Source organism: Schistosoma mansoni, chromosome 6, assembly GCF_000237925.1.
Source record: "Schistosoma mansoni strain Puerto Rico chromosome 6, complete genome".
NCBI lineage: Eukaryota > Metazoa > Platyhelminthes > Trematoda > Strigeidida > Schistosomatidae > Schistosoma > Schistosoma mansoni.
Genome location: NC_031500.1, coordinates 5,067,201 through 5,086,716, shown reverse-complemented (window position 1 = coordinate 5,086,716; position 19,516 = coordinate 5,067,201). Strand labels below are relative to the sequence as shown.

The 19,516-nt window shown below is 39.4% G+C and overlaps 1 protein-coding gene across 1 annotated transcript in view; it reads right to left on the bottom strand.

Moving 5' to 3' along the window:
- Smp_169950 (serine/threonine kinase) overlaps positions 1 to 4,291 on the bottom strand; it is a gene marked incomplete at both ends in the record, with an annotated part of 30,497 nt that extends 26,206 nt beyond the window's left edge. The window contains 1 exon segment of the mRNA XM_018798030.1: positions 4,216 to 4,291. Coding sequence (XP_018653013.1) covers positions 4,216 to 4,291 — 76 coding nt within the window.
- Positions 4,292 to 19,516: the final 15,225 nt, after the last annotated feature.

Here is a 19,516-nt window from a genome sequence, read left to right as displayed (position 1 = left end):
CCACATGCTCTCACATGGCCACGCGTATATAGCCTCTGCCACAGAAGTCCTACTCACTGCCTTCTCGTGGCCTTACTGTTGTTTACGAAATTGAGAGGAGGAAAAGCGAATGTCCGGCACTTTAACCGGGTGGGTGGACACGGCGAGTTCACCTAAGGGAGTTGGAAAACCCTGATTCTAAACCAATGGTGCACATGGGCTCCAGTGTCCTGAGGGAACAAATGGCGTATATATATATATATATATATATAGAGAGAGAGAGAGAGAGATAAATAAATAAATAAATAGATAGATGTACCGAATCGAAAATAGAAAAATATTATGAGTAACATGAGATTCTATTGTTTCGATTCGACACAATTCAAACCAGTACGATTATGAATAATTCATAAAGCTTAACAAGATATAATAATCTAGCTACCTAAATAGTTTAGTGAATCGATCATTGAACAAAAAGTTACAGCTGAAATGGAACAAGTAGTAGGAAAAGATGGTAGAAAAAAGGCTAACAGTTTTTTTGCAAAATGTTTATGCTCGATTTCTATAACAAACATGAATAGGAAAATTAATCACATCAATGTTTACTTGTCAAACTTTCCACACTTTTGAACAAGGAGTCCCATTTATGTCAAAAAATGATCTGCAACTTTTCTTCATTTGAAGATACTCGACTTTTATATGTAATAAATCACCGAATATTACATGTTCGGCAAGAGGAAATTATAACATGTATGCTGAAATTTGAATGACTTCGGTGTATTTTAATCCTCATTATAGAAAATCAAACTAATTCCTTTTTTTAAACGATGAACAACAACAATGCTAATATGTTGAACAAAAAACCAATTTAAATTTACTTAGTATTGTTTGTATGGATCTTCCCATTGATATTTTTAGGACTGCAACTGGTCAGTCTCTAATTGGCATATGTGCATACTGTGTGTATTGCCTCAATATAGCCTAAATTCACAAGCATGGTAAACAAAGATGGATAGTGGTTAGCAGTGGAATCCAGGACGCGCATTTCGTCCTATTTGGGACACCAATTTGTTCGCCTAATCAGATCCTTGAACCAATTTTTTTAACTTACATCAGGCTTATAGTAAATTAAGTGAAATAGATTAAATTTATCCAAACAGTTAACTGTTTTATAATACGTTGAATAATAATAATAATAAGAGACTAACATGAAAAACTTATACCAAAAACAATCACTCATTTACATAAACTAACATTTTATATGATTACAATATAGTGGGGTAAAGTACTTTGTTCCTTATTCGTACAATTAGATATTTAAACATGTAGAATGATAAACAACCGGAAATCGTTAGTGCTTCATAGGCTCATGGTTATGGAATTAGCAATTAATCATAATAATAATGATAATAATAATAATAATAATAGTAAACAAAGACCACTACTAGTATCTATACTACAAAAAAAAATCAACAAACGACTAGTCATATTGATTATTACTCCACTACACCTAACTTTATACTTAGATGATATGGAAAGACAATATTTGCAATCAATCAATACATTTTCAATGGTTACACTAGTCACGAGTTTAAATAAACAACAATGAAAAAACGAATGATAGAACACATGTTTATATTTTTGTATTCGCATACACGCATACACACTCATTTTATTTTGTTTGTAACGTGTGCTTATACACTCAAAAAAAAAAAACTAATTCTACTATTCTTTGTAAAATTGAAACAGGTATTTATTTTATAAACAATAATTATTACCTTGAATAAAGGTGACAGCAACAAGAAAAAAGAGTGAATTTTTTTTTCTTACAAAACAACAGTCAAACCATCTATCTAATCAATAGAGAAATAGTGTTGTCTAATTGAAAAATTAAAATGTCACTCAAATGATTGGTCTAGACAACGAAAAAAAAAACACAAGGTAAACTATGATGCATCCTGTCACCCTGGAATATTGAGTGGGAACCTAAACACAAGATTAAATTTACTTAAGGATATAATACACCACCGATAGTAGGGAAAATAATAAGTTAGTCAAACACTAGTGCAAAACGGTATTGTCATTTTTAGTGCTAATTAAATTATACGTAATTACAGGTGATGAGTACTTTGATACTAATGTATCTGATGTTCAATGTATGGTTGAAGGCTATTTAATAAAAAAATACTTGGATGGTAACAAAAGAGCATCTTTATAGGAAACAGATCACAACAAAGGAAACTTTTAGATTTAGCATACGACTATATATTTAAACAATGAAGAAACTAAATTTCAGGAAGGTGTGGGTATTTTTTATTTCTGAGCGTAATCAAACTTATGAATGACAGAAAATACAAAACAGGTTAGACATGGTCTCAAAATTCATAAACAAACATTTAACACTCAAGTGTCCCAAAACAAAAAGCCTGGAATTGATAGTATTGATTTTTTTTAAGAGTACAGACACCCAGCTAACCACCTCGCATGCTCAGTGTACGAATGGTTAGAACATGCTCACTGTTCTCATTACAACTAATCAACGTAAGCGGATGATTACATAAGGTACTAGAAGATTCCAATTTGACTTTTATAAAAATACTGTTGGTTTTGCTTCTATAAATTTTGTTCCAACATTTTTGTACAATATCTTTTATGTCCATATAATTATTGTTATTAATTTGCACGTCAGACCCAGTAGTGCATTTCCTATAGAGTATAGACAAGAAATAACTAAATGAATTTTAGTTCGACACTAACGTTCTTCCGGTAACGAGAAAATCGATTGATGTGCACTTTGCATTCAACAAGTAACTACTTCGATCCTTAGGCATCAGAAAATTAACTCGAACTAATTATAATTTCAGACAATCCATACACCCTCGCTGTGTAGACATAAAACATTACATAAAAACATCATTTTAATTAGACACTGACATAAACGGCTTGATTAAATAAATTATTAATAATGGAAGCACATCTTTGTTGAGTGTTAGACTACTAACAGTAATAACTAGATACAATGGTCAGGCTTGAGTGTTGTTCTGACCTAATGGAGATTATACTAACTAGAATGTTCATTTCTTGTAACTCGTAGATGATATGAATGATAGTTTACGAGTGATATAACTTAAAATAGCTGGTATTATAACGCAAATAATTCGGATTGTGAAAGGATTCAGGAGCTAATGTCGATTGCTGGTTGAACAAGAGCGCAACAACACGGTGTTTCGCTTAAGTATCCAGCATATCCAGTCATAGTATCTTTATGTTCTACGGAGGAGGGGGCTAAGAAACGTTTATAACTGGATGGCCACCAATTTTATGTCCACGAAGTTTAATTTTTTATACTTGGAAGATGAGGAACCACTGCAATTCCCACGAAGCGAAGTAAGAACACCAAGACTGATACAAGTGAAGATTTATTAACCCCAAAACACGAAGACTCTAGTCGAAAATATATACCGATTTATACACCTATCAATTGTTAGTTAAAAATAAATCACGTAAATCTCATGCTCCATGCCATCCTGAACATAGTTAACGATAATTTAATGTCCTGGTACCGCTGACGGTGGGGAGAGTCCGCTACTCCTCTCGAAATGCTCTCACATGGCCACGCGTATGCAGACACTCCCACGGAAGTCCTTCTCATTACCTTCTCGCCACGGGGTGTTGTTAACGAAATTGAGAGGACGAAAAGTGAATGTCCAGCTCTTTAACCGGGTTAGTGGACACGGAGGGTCCACCTAGGGGAGTTGGAAAACCCTGATTCTAAGCCAATGCTGCACATGGGCTCCAGTATCCTGAGGGAACAAATGGCGTATGAACCAATTGTTGGTGACCGGCCACCATGGGACTGCATCTCCTCACGATGCTCCACTGCCTTGTGGATCAGACCTTTAAGTTGAATGCTCCGGGTGTGGCCCCTTAAGAAAACCACCTGCTCCGGTCTGTGCACCAGGGCAGAGTCACTAACCACAAATAAATCAAGTGACTTGTGTGGTACATATGTATTCGGTGCCCCTGTTTAGCAATATTTATGTTTAAATAAATAAATAAAATCAGGTTGAATTAAAATATGCACACAATAATTTAAGAAACACACTTTTACTTGAATAAAATTGTTAGTATTAGTATGATTGTCATTATTATTCGACACTTAACATGTGAGAGACTTTGAAAAGCAATAATTAGCATTTAGATCCTTAGTATGGCAGATTATTCACTTGAACCTACCTAAGTAAATTTCACCAAATGATCCACTACCAATTTTACGACCAAGGCGATATTTATTGCCGACTCGTAATTCCATTAGCTATAAAATCAAATAAACAATTGTTTTATTTTAGCGAAATAATTACATGTTAATAGTAATTAAAAATTAACTATACAAAGACGAAGACACATTTACCAAGTTATTTATTTACTTATTTAAACACATATATATTGGTACAAAAGGGCACCAGATACATATGCGCCACACAAAATAATGAAAGTAGGAAGAGAAGGGATGAAAAGATAAGGCGGACTGAAATGTACAACCAGAAGACTCTTTCAGTTAAGAAAGTTAGAACCACGCTTTATGAAGAAAGTAAAAGAAGGTTACAGCAGGATCGCCACTGGCTTCTATTCTGAGCCATATCTGATAACGTCTCTAGCCACTGTGTTGCACCATCTCTCGGACCCCAACCAGGGAGTCGTGAAGGACCAACAGAAGCTAGCCCTTTGCAGCTTTCTTTCATACCACGACACCATGTCATACACTGACCAACTATCCGCTTTTTTTCAACTAGTCCCAGAGTCGGCAAATAATGCACGACGTGGAAGTCTCTGGGACGACATTCGTAAAACATGTCCAAGCCACCGAAGTCGGTGTTTCAAGATGGTAACACCAATTGAATTATCGTCTCTGCGCCCGAACACACGATGCCGAACCTCTGCATTACTAACATGGTGTTGCCACTGGATGTCAGCAATCCTTCGGAGACAACGATGATCGAACACAGAGAGTCGTCTAACATCCTCAACTCGAAGAGGCCAGGTTTCACAAGCATAGAGCAAAACTGCTCTCACCGACACGTTGTAGATCCGACCTTTTATTGCCAGACTAACATCACGAAGGTGCCAAAGATGGCCCAGATTGGCATAACCCGCTCTGGCTTTCATTATACGTGCATCAATCTCATCACTCACGCCACCACCAGCACTTATGTAGCTACCTAGATACACGAACTTCTCAACTACTTCAATCTGCTCACCATCCAGGGTGAGTACAGGATGAGAATCCTGCCAGTCTTGTAGGAGTACTTTGCACTTGGAGGGTGCAAAGCACATGCCGTACCTGCGGACACTGATTGCCAACTGATTAAGTGCGGATTGCATGCTTTGGGCATTATCACACAGTAAGACAATATCATCCGCATACTCGAGGTCGATAAGTCGTTCTCCAGGCAGCAGATCCACACCGCCATTACTTACATCCATCAGAGCTGTTTCCAGGATGTCATCGATGGCAAAGTTGAAGAGGAATGGTGAGATCGGGCAACCCTGCCTAACCCCACTGCTTGAATGAAACAATGGAGAAAGGTGGTTGTATGCCCTCACTCTGCCTGAGGTGTTCGTATACAGGGCCTTTAAGATGTTAATGAACTTCTCAGGCACACCCTTCTTCAATAGACAATCCCAGAGAACAGTCCTGTCCAACGAATCGAAGGCAGCCCTGATATCAAGAAACACTACGATTGTTGGCCTGCGATAAGTATGACGGTGTTCTAACATTTGGCGGAGGGTGAAGATGTGATCAATGCATCCTCGACCAGAACGAAAACCAGCCTGCTCCTCGCGAGTAAATCGTTCTCGGGTTTTAAACAACCTACGACGAATGACAGAAGCCAATAGTTTGGACGCAATCGGAAGTAGACTTATCCACCGATAGTTGTTACAGGAACAGCGTGAACCTTTTTTAAAGATAGAGGCGACTATCGACTCATTCCATGATGTTGGAACACTTTCTAGCTCCCAAACCTTTGCAAACAACACCGTCAGTTCCTTAGCCAGAAAGTCACCACCATCTTTAAAAAGAGCCGGAGGTAAGTCATCTGGGCCCGGTGATTTGTAACGTTTCAAGAGTTGGAGTTCCTTGCGGACTTCCGCCTCGTTTGGTGGATCAGTCGTCACCGGCCATGGGGGGCAGGACGAACTGGTTGATGTTGCCGGAGCAGCAGGCCAGTTGAACTGCCCTTCGAAGAATTCCGCCCATCGTCCAAGACGTCGACGGATGTTAGTGATTGGCATCCCGTCATCCTCACAGATTGTTTCACTCACACCAGACTTCTTGCTGCCAGTGGCTCGGATGAGTTGGAAGAGCTTCCGGCAGTTACCAGATGCAGCTGCTGCTTCCATCTCATTAGCACGCTCCGACCACCAGGCTTCTCGGTCCTTACGCAAGCTTTGCCCGATTTCATTACGTAATAGCCTTCGTTTGTGGTCATACTCACGGTCACCCGGAGTAGACGTAAAAAGTTAAAGGTGAATAGTATTCGAAAAAGATATCCACAACATACATAAAACCCAAAACACTTAGTTGTGACTAGTAAACGAAACAGAAATTACGCCATAGTTCCCCAGAATAGTCGGAAATTCATAGTTAGCACTTTGTAAAGGTACTTCTCATATTTCATATTAAAAGCAATATGGCCACGTGACTAGTGGTACCAGATGTGTTGATTAGTTTGTCAACTCTTTGTAGCACATAATACCTTGATAAATTTGGCAACTATAGTGACTATCCCACGATTAACAAAAGGAAAAAACTTATTCTTGATAGAGAGAGCAATAACACATGTAGGGATATCAAATACACAGCCCAACTTATGAGCTAAATCACAAGATGCACTTAAATGTGTTTTAAACTTAAGTGAACTATCAGTAAATGATATTTATCCCAATAACTAATGATGGTTACTTAATACAACTACATTCTGAGCACCCACTTTTTCAGTAAGGACCAATTTACTATGCAGAGATGTTCTTTGACGCAGCAATCACAAACATAAACTGACTAGACTGTCAGTACCCACCAATAAATGAGAGCGACTTTAGACTGATACTCCTTTTGTAAAATATAATTATCCTTTGACTATGCTTTAATAAAATCACGTGTGTCTCCACACCAAAAAACCCAGGGAAAGTGAAACTGAGATGTCTCATGGGGATCGTTTGAGACTAAACTGCCATTAGTACATTTAGTTAGAAACCCTTAACTAAAATATCAAACAAATTTTCATTTCGAGACACCCTATAGTGATTTCTAGTTTGCTGTATAGATGGCAGTAACGGCTGTTAGAAAACTTCAGCATAAAATAATGATAGATTGCGGAGTTTTAACCTATGTTGGGTCAGTGAATCCTTAGTGTGGAAATATTAAGGATGAAAACTAACCTAGTGATTTTGAATAGTGAACAATAAAATCAAAAGATAGAACCGAAAGCAACAGTAAGGAGTTGTTTGAAATCAGGAGAAAAACGGAGCCTTATACGTAAACAGCTTTTGACCCTGTCATCGGAAAAAAAAGGAGTCACTGACCTACTTAGACTACGTGATTCACGGGGTATAACACTGATAAACAGTTCAAACGATATACATATGCCCCAGGTTGTGGGTTACTTAAAAATGAATGACTACAAACTATTCACCAGCTCTACATATGGGTTCCGTATCATCCGCCCTCAAATGCCCTGGTACGGCCGAGAGTGGGGAAAGTCCACTCTCCCTCTCGAAATGCTCTCACATGGCCACGCGTTTATAGCATCTACCACGGAAGTCCCACTCACTGCCTTCTCGTGGCATTACTGTTGTTTACGAAATTGAGAGGACGAAAAGCGAATGTCCGGTGCTTTAACCGGGTTGGTGGACATGGAGGGTCCATCTAGGGGAGTTGGCAAACCCTGATTCCAAACCAATGGTGCACATAGGCTCCAGTATCCTGAAGGAACGAATGGCGTATGAACCTATTGTTGGTCACCGGCTACCATGGGACTACATCTCCTTACGATGCTCCACTGCCTTGTGGACTAGACCTTAGGTCAAAGGCTCCGGGTGTGATCCCCTGAGAAAACCACTCGTTTCAGTCTGAGCACCTGGTCAGTATCACAGCCCTCACACAAATCGAATGAGATTTGTGCGGCGCATATATCTGGTGCCCCTTGTACCAATATTTATGTGTTTAAATAAAATAATAAAAAATCCGTATCATCCATCTGTAGATTAACTCAAGACTAATTCTATACGGTTATTAAAAAAAGGTACTGAGACGGTCTACCCCACAATGATTAACTTTAATGTCACTAAACGAAAGCTGGGAAGGACAATACCGGTCATACGAATGATGGATAAAAAGTGTAGACGAACGACTTAAAAGCTCTACCTCGAGAGATTTTGAGAACCAACTTGTTTATTGACGTACCATTAGTGGTCCGTTAATCTGACTCCAGTTTGAACGAACGGATACACCATGAATATAAATCTTTTGTTCGGTTTCCTATATTAAAATCAGGTTAATCCCGCCTGACCGCCGGCGGTAATAAGACAAATGCGAATTGAGTCAAGTGAATTTATTTCAGACATTCATTTACTAACAGACAAAAGTGAGAAGCGGAAAGGCGAAGTGGAGCGCAGAAGGCAACCGTGCTAACTTCATTTGATAAGGTGTGACTCATTATCTATAGCCAGGCAAATATAAGCTAAAGACGTGATGAATGGAGTAGGCAATACACGTACATATTTAAAATAGCGTTAAAGGCGAGTAATTGAAAAGTATACTTCTCATGAGGAGAATGTTATTATGATGGCAAAAATGACTAAATAGTCACATTCTATCTGAGGTATTAAAGTTTGTTCATAAGCTAGGATGAATCACACAGGCACATAGTCGTGCTAGACACTAATCCTTCATATGCTTCTCCCTAGTACATAAACTCGTAGTAAAAACCACATGCAAGGTGCAATGTGGATCAATTGGCTGCTTAACAAGCTGCGACACCCGTCACCCTGGTAGAATGCGTGTGCTATTAAAGGATGGATCTATCCATATCGAGAGATGGCCTTTATAGAATACCAAAGGGACTCAAAATAGCCAGTCCCTTTGAATTTGATCCTGAGTCGTAGGAACAATTAGAAGGCCCTTATGAAGAAACACGAGGCGAGTTTTAGTTTGCTAAAGATTATTTTTACTGCAAATATAACCTCATTACAGGACGACGATAGTCCAAATTTACAAAGATCCAACGAAAGTTCTCATTACTTAAACACGGATTACATGCTGAATTCATCAATTGCATTGTCTCAAATCAGTGACAAAAAACCCAGGATGTAGCCAGAAATAACTTTCTGGCAAACAAACGACCGAAATATGATAAAAAGTTAACGAACAATGCACTTAGGAAAGTATGAGCTATGAAATGGATGTTTTACTTGTTTACCCACCTGTTATAAGAACTTTATGATGCACAAATTTACTAATACAAATAAAACAATCTTCTACTGACACTCTTAGTGAATACAAAAAGTTCAAAAAATACAAATAACTCCCGAAATCGGCTAGACCAAGGACCCACCAAGAGCTACCTGACCAAACAGACCGCCAGCCTTGCGAATGATGTTAACAACAATGTTAATGTAAGAAAAATGGATTACAAAATTTCAATGACTATCTGTGAAACCAGCACTTGGATGCCCCTAGGATCTTCGAAGCTGTGATTCTGGCTTTAGATAACAGTCTTGTTCTCTAGTGCCATCAGAAGTATTTGTCCGAACCACTCCTATGCATTACTTTTGATCGACATAATCAATAAACCTTGAATTCACAAAATAGGCAAATATATCTCATTTTAGTTGGAAACTATGCCTGAGTTTTTGTTGTTGGCCATTTAACTGACCTTACTACTTGAGCCGGTCCTTACGGAATCCATCCTGTTAATTTCGAAGTTGGACGTCCACTGATCCTTTCATTCGGTCCGATAACATTATTGAAAACCTTTCCTGGTACTGATAGTAATGTGATCCTTCTGTAGCCCTTACGCTTGGTGAGATCTTTTCGAAGCTTGATGAGGTATCCTTCTTTTCAGTCTGTGGTCACTTCTCTCCCCAAATTTTTCCTAAGGCATCTGTGCTGTTACTTCCATGTCTGACTTCAGGGTTTCAGCTAGCAGGTTGTCTAGTCCTGCCGCTTCTTCATTTTGGATCTGCCTGATGGCCATGCTGATTTCCTCGATTATTGGCAAGGTAATATCTATAAAAAGGTTCATGTGTACTGAATCGATATCCGGTGTGGTCGATAAGGTTGATCTACTCAAGAGCTACTAAAGGAGTTTCGCATGCCTGACCCACTGCTCAGTGATTCTCTGCGATTTTCTGCCTCTTTGGTATTTTAGCAGTCGTCCTGGTTTACCGAATTTCCATTCTGGCTTCTTCCATTTTTATATAGTCGCTTCACATTACCTCTTCCAGCTTTTTCTTCCATCATTGCCAAGTTTTCCACTTACTTCCGCTTGTCAGCTCTGATGCTCCTCTTCACTCTGTTGATTGCTTCTGTATATTTGGTCTGTTCCTTGACATTTTCTGCTCCTGTTCAACGGTTGTTGATTGCTATTCTTCTCTTTCTTCCTTACTTGAATCTTGTCTTGGGTTTCGATGGAGATCCATTCCTAATGAAAATTCTTCTGATGGCCCAGAACCCCCTGACACGTTGAACTTAGTGTTTCTTTGATCCCTTTTCAGCTGTCTTTCATAGTAGTTTCTTCCCCCTGAGATCTCGCAAGGCTTGGAACCCGTCGTTGAGAGTTATTTTGAATTCGTCGAGTTTGTCAGTATCTCGAAAGAGCGTTGTATTAAACTTTCTACTGCTACTTCTCCAATTGCTAAGTGTTACTTTAGCCTCGTGATTGTCAAGGAATCCCACCTTTCAACATGAGGCGACATGACTGTTCTGAATAAGTTCCAGTATCTCATGAAATTTTGATGCTGACGCTTTACTTATCCTTTCCTATTTGTTCCCCATATTTCTTCCTTTTGTTTTATTAGATCATATTATCCTTGGTAGTAAATACTGAAGGCCATCTTGAATCCACTAAGTTTGTTAACATACGCAAGATAAGCTATATTGAACCTTGTAGTTTTTTCCACCAAATTGTCCGGTGCCTTTTTGACTTAGCTACGAGCAAGTGTGATTAGAAGATACATCTTCTGATTTCCCTGTTCCTACTTCTTTCGGAGAACTTATTATTTTAATGATGCCAATGTGATCAGTATAGCCGGATGACATCCATATGATGTTTTAAAGACAAGGTCGCTTATCTCACAGCCAAACTTTCTTTACCTTGGATTGCAACCAGTATTAAATCAAGACGTGATTCAGGCAAAGTAAGTTATTTGACTTCAATAGACACATGTTCTTTTATTGACTATTAGTGGATGGGACAGAACAAAACACTAAATAAAGAGGTCAACCCAAAACAGCATCTACAATAACTGACCCCTTGACGAACGGTTTGAGAAAGGTAGTTTGTTAGGATAGGTCTATAACTTTGTTGCAACAAACAAATGGGTCTTTAGTATTGACCTGGGGTGCCGTGATTTTCTTCAACATGACCCACCATTAGGTTGGTTTTTTGAACCTTGTAGCTGTAAATCAATCCTCAAAATCAATAGCTCTGTAATTTTTCGACATTTGGATGCTGACCATTTTAGTTTTAATGGACTAAACTAGCTGAAGGCTCTCAGCCATGCATCCGCACCAGATCACGGTTTGGAACGCCGTGCTCATTACCTCCTGCGATCACTAGCCAAATTAGATCAGTCACTCCTCCATATGTTGATAATCTATCGAACATGTCTTCCAACCTCCTCGTTTCTAACTTTTGATTTCACTGGGTGGGCGTGATTCAATTATAGGTGTTACTGGTAAAGTTTTGTCAAGCAACAATGCCGGTGGTATCTTCAACCTAATAAAAGTAACGTCTTTATAAGGTCGCTCCCAGATTTTTGGTAGTCGAAGGATAATGTCCTATCACTACATTTCAATCTTGATGGGATTTTTCTCCAACAACCGAATTTCATCTGTTTAATTCTTCAAATCCCCTTTAACAGAGACATATTTGCTTTTAATGAATGATACACCTAAACACTAAGAAAATTGACAGGTGTCGATACAGTGTGCTTTGATGTTAAGTGGATATCATATAACTTTTTTCGTCACTTTAGCTGTTTGTCGTATTACTGTATATTACAGTAAAGCCTGATGGGGATCTAATCGAAAACAATATTTTTCGCCTATATATGTTGTTTTAAATTACAATGTGGGAGGTTTTCAAATCCAAAAATATTCATGGATAATGTCCAGATAATGGTCGATCAACTTGTCTGTCTGAAAGATGGAATAATCCTTTTAAACTTGTAATTATTGTCCACAAACAACTCATTGGCACACACGTGTTTTAAAGTGACCGTTTCGGTTTTCTTCAGAAATTCAGTCATACACATGTTTCACTAAACTTCGCATAAAATTTGCTGTGTTTATCCGATTCTGTAGAATTTGGAAGAATATTGAGTTGACTTCAAAGAAAGGAAGAAAAAAAAATTGAATGAAAGTATCGTGAAACATGTAAACGCATAAATGATAACAAATACTTCTAGTTCATTATCATTGAACTTGAAAATGAGTTTCGTGTTGACCGTCTAAAAACATAGCCTTCTGCTATATACAAGTTTGTTTGTCTGTTTTAGACAAACTATTCCGTATTAAAAATTTCAGGAGGAAGTCAACGTAATCTTAAAAGCAAACGAAAGCTAATAAATCCATAAACACACTAATGTACACTATGAGGATTCACACGTCCTTAGTCTCATTCTACCAGAGTGATTTGGTTGACATGTCTACGAATATGGTTAGTGTGTTCATTCAGTAATCAATGCAGGATTGTTCACAGACATTTGTTTTCTGACCCAGTGTATCCGTGAACGAAATATTCACTATCGCAAATTATGAAACCACCCAAATTTATGTCACCCTGTAAAAGGTCCGAGGCTTTGTTACAATACTTTCCTGGCACGTATATACCAAAATCTTGTTTGAAGTAACTAATGACTCAAAAATATTAGATGAAGCACTCAGGAAAGCGACTTCTGAAATGTGAGGGAGCTGACAAGCCTCTGGCAAACACTTTCCTTCATGTATTGAGCGGCGACAACTGATATGTTATCATCTACCATGTTATTCACACATTTCACCGATACTGCTTATTCTGATTCTATTTTAAAGGATTGATATGTGATATGTGGTTGATACGTAGCGTAGATTACCATTTCGTGGTATCCAAACACCATGACTACTTTGATGACAGTGCAACACAAATGACGCTATTACAGAAACATATTTGTAATAGTAGGCACGTGGGACAGAGTGCGACCACTACTGTTGCATGTGCCAGTCTATGGAGTGTAAGTAGCTGATGTGTATTGGTTATTGTTGTCCTTGACAAGGACCAGTGAACTGCTTGATATTTAGTGACCCAACTGCTGGATGATTTGGCTGGGACCCAGTAACATTTCACTGGCGTTACAGGTCTGTTCTTCTAGTAGCATATATACATGTACACATATCTGCTTGAACATAAATACCACAGGTATTCATGTGCATCTTTATCACTTTTTCTCCTTTTCACACTTCTTAGATCTGGTTTACTGTCCTTTTACAAATATTGGGTCACGCCTACTCAAACTGAGTTGTCATATTCGCTTTTTCACTTTCTCATCTTTCTGTCTGAGCTACTATGTGCTTGAAGCAAATTTACTCGATAAATTGCCTAAGGCTTTAAATATCTACGTTGCTATTAATGGGATACATCGATAGAATATATGCCGAGTGAATAGGGTATAAATTTCGATAAGATCTATATAATTCGACCATTGTTCAGTCAGACCGTGGGCACTGTGTTATCTTCACTCCAAGCTTAATAATGTTTCAGGAAAGGAACCAAACTAGCGAGGAAGTGAAAACAATAAAACGAAGCCACTACACATTTCGACATCACTTGTTCTTCGGTGAAATAATAATGTGACTATTCAGATTTCCGTCACAAAAATCTCACACATTGGACGCTTAGAAGGTGATACAAATCTGAAATCATTAAAACATGGCAAGCCATTAGGCTGTGAAAGTGTTCGCCTACTCACACTAAAACAGTGAGAGAACTATCCTTTAGTCAGTATTTCACCTGTTTAAGCTTGCACTAGAACCACAATAGCTGCTGCAGTGGTGAAAGAAAGTGACTATTTCTCGCACTTTCACAGGACGTAGAAAGAGAAGGTTTCAATGTAAACATTTTTTATCTATTAAAGTTCATTCGAATTCGGGTAAGGGACATAGGTAAAACGTCAAGGAACCTTTCTGAGCATGGAACATACAAATGTCACTAAAATCAGGAATTATTGTCATGCTATTCGTTTCTCAATTTTCTTCAGATCATCCAACACCTTACTTCAGGCAGTCCTGAAAGTAAATGGGAAAAGATGGGTTTTACTGATTCTCGCCCACCGAGTCTACGGGACCACGCTAAAAATCGTATGCTCAAATAAACTCAGCAGTGTTGCGAAATCGGACAGCTTGACATTCAAAGTCTCTCAAGCGACCTATCGAAACGTTTTCTTTACCTCATGTTTATGAACAGTATGTCAGGTTACTTCAGTACCTTGGTTGACATTTACGGCTATAAAACCAAACAACGTAATAGAGTGATTTTTGGGAAAGAGCGCATCACCTTGACGTAAGAGAACCTTTTCCTGAAGCTTACGAAATTATCGCTTGATTTCAGAGGAAACGGAGGTGGCATTACTTTGTCCAGATGATTTCAATATAGATATATTACAAGAGAACCAAATAAGTAATTCACATCATGAACTACAATTCTTCTTCATATATTCTCATGCCCTTGACTGCACGTTATCTATGATTTTCATCGAATTTCAGTATTAAAGGACATCATCCTCATTCTATTTATTCTTCTCACTCCTCGTATCTCGTTATTCTATCTTAACCCTATCAATCAAAGCATTATCTAGTCAGGAAATAAACAAATGGGTCAAATGGTTCTGGATGGAATAGAATCTTTCGCTTAACGGACTTCCGTATCTAGTTAGTGGATCACCAATACCTCCAGGCAGGAACCTACGTTTATTATCGATAAAAAAACAAAAAGAAGGAAAAGTTGACAAATCATGGTGAGATGCTGTCCTAAGTCCATAAGAATATGTCAAGTATTCTCCTAAAGGACTCTTTAAAAGTCACTTGTACTAGCTCATCTGGCGGCTAACTCCGGCATTTGACTACTCTTAAGGAGTAGGTGTGTCAACAGTCCGTTCTGCTGTTGTGTCTCCAGTTTGTGATGTCACCCACAAGTTTTTTAGTGAAGCTAAGCTTGAGTAGGTCTTTAAAAGGATGTCCAGAGGTGTTAAGGATATTTTAAGCCATTAGAAGGTCACCTTTATGACACCTATACTCTAATGGGTAAAGGTTAAGTGATTGGGGACGCCCTTCATATTGCTTCAGTTTGAGTCCTCGAGCCGATTTCGTAGCTCGCCGTTGGATACTTTCCCGAGTGTCCTTAACGTTTTTGAATGAGAGAGGAAATACTATGTTTCGGTACTCTGAATGGGGACGAATTAAACTGCTGAAGATTATGTGTAAAGTTCTCCCGTCAAACTTTCCAAAAATGCGCTTTAACGTTACCAGTGCAAAGTTTGCTCGGAAGACATTTTTGCCACAGTTAGCGTAAGACTTCAACTCCGCCTGTAGCTCCTGCAGAGGCTACTGCCAGTCCCAAGCCCGAATAAAGAAGGAGGGCTGAGCATGGGGTTAGCGACCCCGTCCCCTAGAAAACCAACTCGCTAAAAGAACGCTAACCACAAAAAATTACTCAAACCATTTAAACTCTGCCCTGGGAGTTGAGGGAATAATTATGATGTCTCACGATGATAGCCGAGTTCCTTCGGAATTCATGAGGCTGATGCACCTTCTGACAGCCAGAGAGACAATTTTAATAGGTACATGGAATGTCCGGACAATGTGGGAGACCGGAAGAGTCTTCCAAATTGCTGCAGAAATGAGAAAATACAACCTGGAGGTGCTTGGAATCAGTGAAACACATTGGACGCAGGTTGGACAACAACGACTATCTTCAGGGAACTTCTGTTAGACTCCGGCCATGAAGAAGAAAATGCCCGACATACCCAAGGACTGGCATCGATGCTGTCCAGAAAAGCACAAAATACACTTATTTGATGGGAATCTCATAGACAAAGGATTGTAAAAGCCTCCTTCAAAACAAAGAGGGAATTATAATGAACGTCATCCAATGCTATGTACCTATCAACAATTACAATGAAGACGTTAAAGATCAATTCTATGGTAGGCTGAAATCAATCGTTGAGAAGTGCCCAACAAGGGACTTAACCATTCTGATGGGAGACCTAAATGTCAAGGTTGGAATGGACAACAGCATATATGAAGACATAATGAGACGACATTGACTGGGAGAAAGAAATGAAATTGATGAGAGATTTGCAAACCTATGTGCCTTCAATAAACTGGTCATGGGCGTCACCATATTCCCACATAAACGCGTACACAAAGCCACATGGACTTCACCGGATCACACTACACAGAACCAAATTGAACACATCTGCATCAACAAAAAGTTCAGAAAGACGATGGAGGTTGTGAGAACTAGTAGAGGAGCTGATATAGCATCAGATCATCACTTGTTGATCGCCAAGATGGAATGGAAACTCAAGAACCACTGGACAACAGGGTGGACAACATCACAAAAGTTTAATATGGCTTTTCATCAGTATACTGACAGACTCAAAAAATTCAAAACAGCCCTAAGCAATAGGTTCTGGGCTTTCACGATCTACCACGAACTACCATGGAGAACAACTGGAAAGACATCAAGGAAGCAATCACTTCAACATGTCAGGAGGTTCTGGGCTACAAGAAGCACCATCGCAAGGAATAGATCACTGTTGGTACACTGGATAAGATTCAAGAAAGGAGGAACAAGAAGGCAACAATCAATACCAGCCGAACAAGTGCAGAAAAAACCAAGGCACAAGCCGAATACACAGAAGCAAACAAGAAAGTGAAGAGGAGCATCAGAAGCGACAAACGTAAATATGTGGAAGATTTAGCAATGACGGCGGAAAGGGCTGCAAGAGAAGGAAACATGAGACAATTTTATGGTGCAACAAAGAAACTCGCCGGAAATTATCGTAAACCAGAACTACCAGTGAAAAGCAAGGGAGGCAAGGTAATCACCAACATCTGAGAACAACGAAACAGGTGAGTAGAGCACTTCAAAGAACTCTTGAATCAACCAGCTCCACTGAACCCACCCAACATCAAAGCAGCACCCATTGACCCCCCAATCGATGTTGGCCCACCAACAATTGAAGAGATCAGCATGGCCATCAGACAAATAAAGAGCGACAAAGCAGCAGGAACAGACAACATTCCAGCAGAGGCACTGAAAGCAGATGTAGCAGCAACTGCCAAGATACTACACATCCTCTTCAGTAAGATTTGGGACGAAGAACAAGTACTAACAGACTAGAAAGAAGGACTTCTGATCAAAATACCAAGAAAAGGAGATCTCAGTAAGTGTGAGAAATATAAAGAAATCACTTCTCTCTCAATACAACGAACAGTCTTCAATAGGGTATAGTAAACAGAATAAAGGACTCCGTAGACGCCCAACTTCGAGATCAACAGGCTGGATTCCGTAGGAATCGATCGTGTACAGACCAAATCACAACTCTACGGATCCTGGTGGAACAATCAATTGAATGGAATTCATCACTCTACATCAACTTCACTGACTACGAGAAAGCATTTGATAGCGTGGACAGGACAACACTATAGAGGCTTCTCCGACACTACGGCGTACCTTAGAAGATAGTCAATATCATACGGAATTTCTATGATGGATTAAACTGCCAAATCGTTTATGAGGGACAACTCACTGACTCATTTGAGGTAAAGACCGGGGTCAGGCTAGGTTGCTTACTCTCACCCTTTCTCTTTCTCCTGGTGATCGACTAGATTATGAGGAGGTCAACATTTGGGAGGAAGCGCTGGATACAGTGGACAGCTAGGATGCAGCTGCACGGTCTAGACTTCGCAGATTATCTGACTCTTCTATCACACACGCAACAACAAATGCAGGAGAAAACGACCAGTGTAACAGCAGCCTCAGAAGCAGTAGGTCTCAATATACACAGAGGGAAAAGCAAGACTCTTCTATACAGCACAACATGCATCAATCGAATCACACTTGACGGAGGAGCTTTCGAGGATGTAAAAACGCTTGCATACATGAGCAGCGTCATTGATGAATATGGTGGATTTGACGCAGATGTGAAGGCGCGGATCGCCAAACAAGAGCAGCATATCTACAATTAAAGAACATCTGGAACTCAAAATAACTGTTAACCAACACCAAAGTCAGAATTTTTAATACAAATGTCAAGACAGTTCTACTGTACGGGGCAGAAACCTGGAGAACTACGAAAGCCATCATCCAGAATACTTCGGATCCGTTGGCCAGACAGTATCAGCAACAACCTACTCTGGGAAACAACAAACCAGATTCCATCGGAGGAAGGAATGAGGAAGAAGCGATGGAAGTGGATAGGGAACACTCTGAGGAAAGCACCCGACTGTGTCACAAGGCAAGCCCTCACTTGGAATCCCCAAGGCCAAAGGACACATTACGCCGAGAAATGGAGAACGACATGAGAAGGATGAGGAAAAATTGTATAGAACTAGAAAGGAAGGCCCAGGACAGAATGAGTTGGGGAATGCTGGTCAGCGGCCCATGTTGTATTAGGATTAACAGGCATAAGACTTCAAGTCTCAGGGTACCAACATTCCTAAATCATTTTCGACTTGGGATACTTCTAGAGAGAAGTTCCCTAAGTTGTAACTGTAGTCTATAACATGTTCGGACTACTTTACGCTTCGAAGTGTTAAAGGTAAGTCCATTGTCATCCCTCCAACTTTCAAGTCCAGTCAGACCCTCCTGAAGTGCCAGGTTATCCTCTTGGTTCCGTACTTCTCCACAGAGTTTCACATTTTCAGTGAAAATTAATAAATCTGGCGATACCTACTGTGGAGGATCGTTTATATAAATGAAGAAGAGAAGAGGTCCTAGTACTGAACTCTGGGATACCCCACAAGCACAAATTCATAGCCTGAGAGAAACTGAAGTTAGCCCTGACCTTAAAATGTTGAATTTTTAGACATGAAGCAAGCCAACCAAGTAAAAGTGGTTTAGTATCCAATAAGACATATATAATGGACTCTGACAAAAACTTTTGAGAAATCAAGGTATATGACGTCAACCTTCCCCTTGCGATCAAGGATGGTTATTCATCTGTCCACTACAGTCAGCAGGTTGGTTATACAAAAAGACATAAACTTAAACAA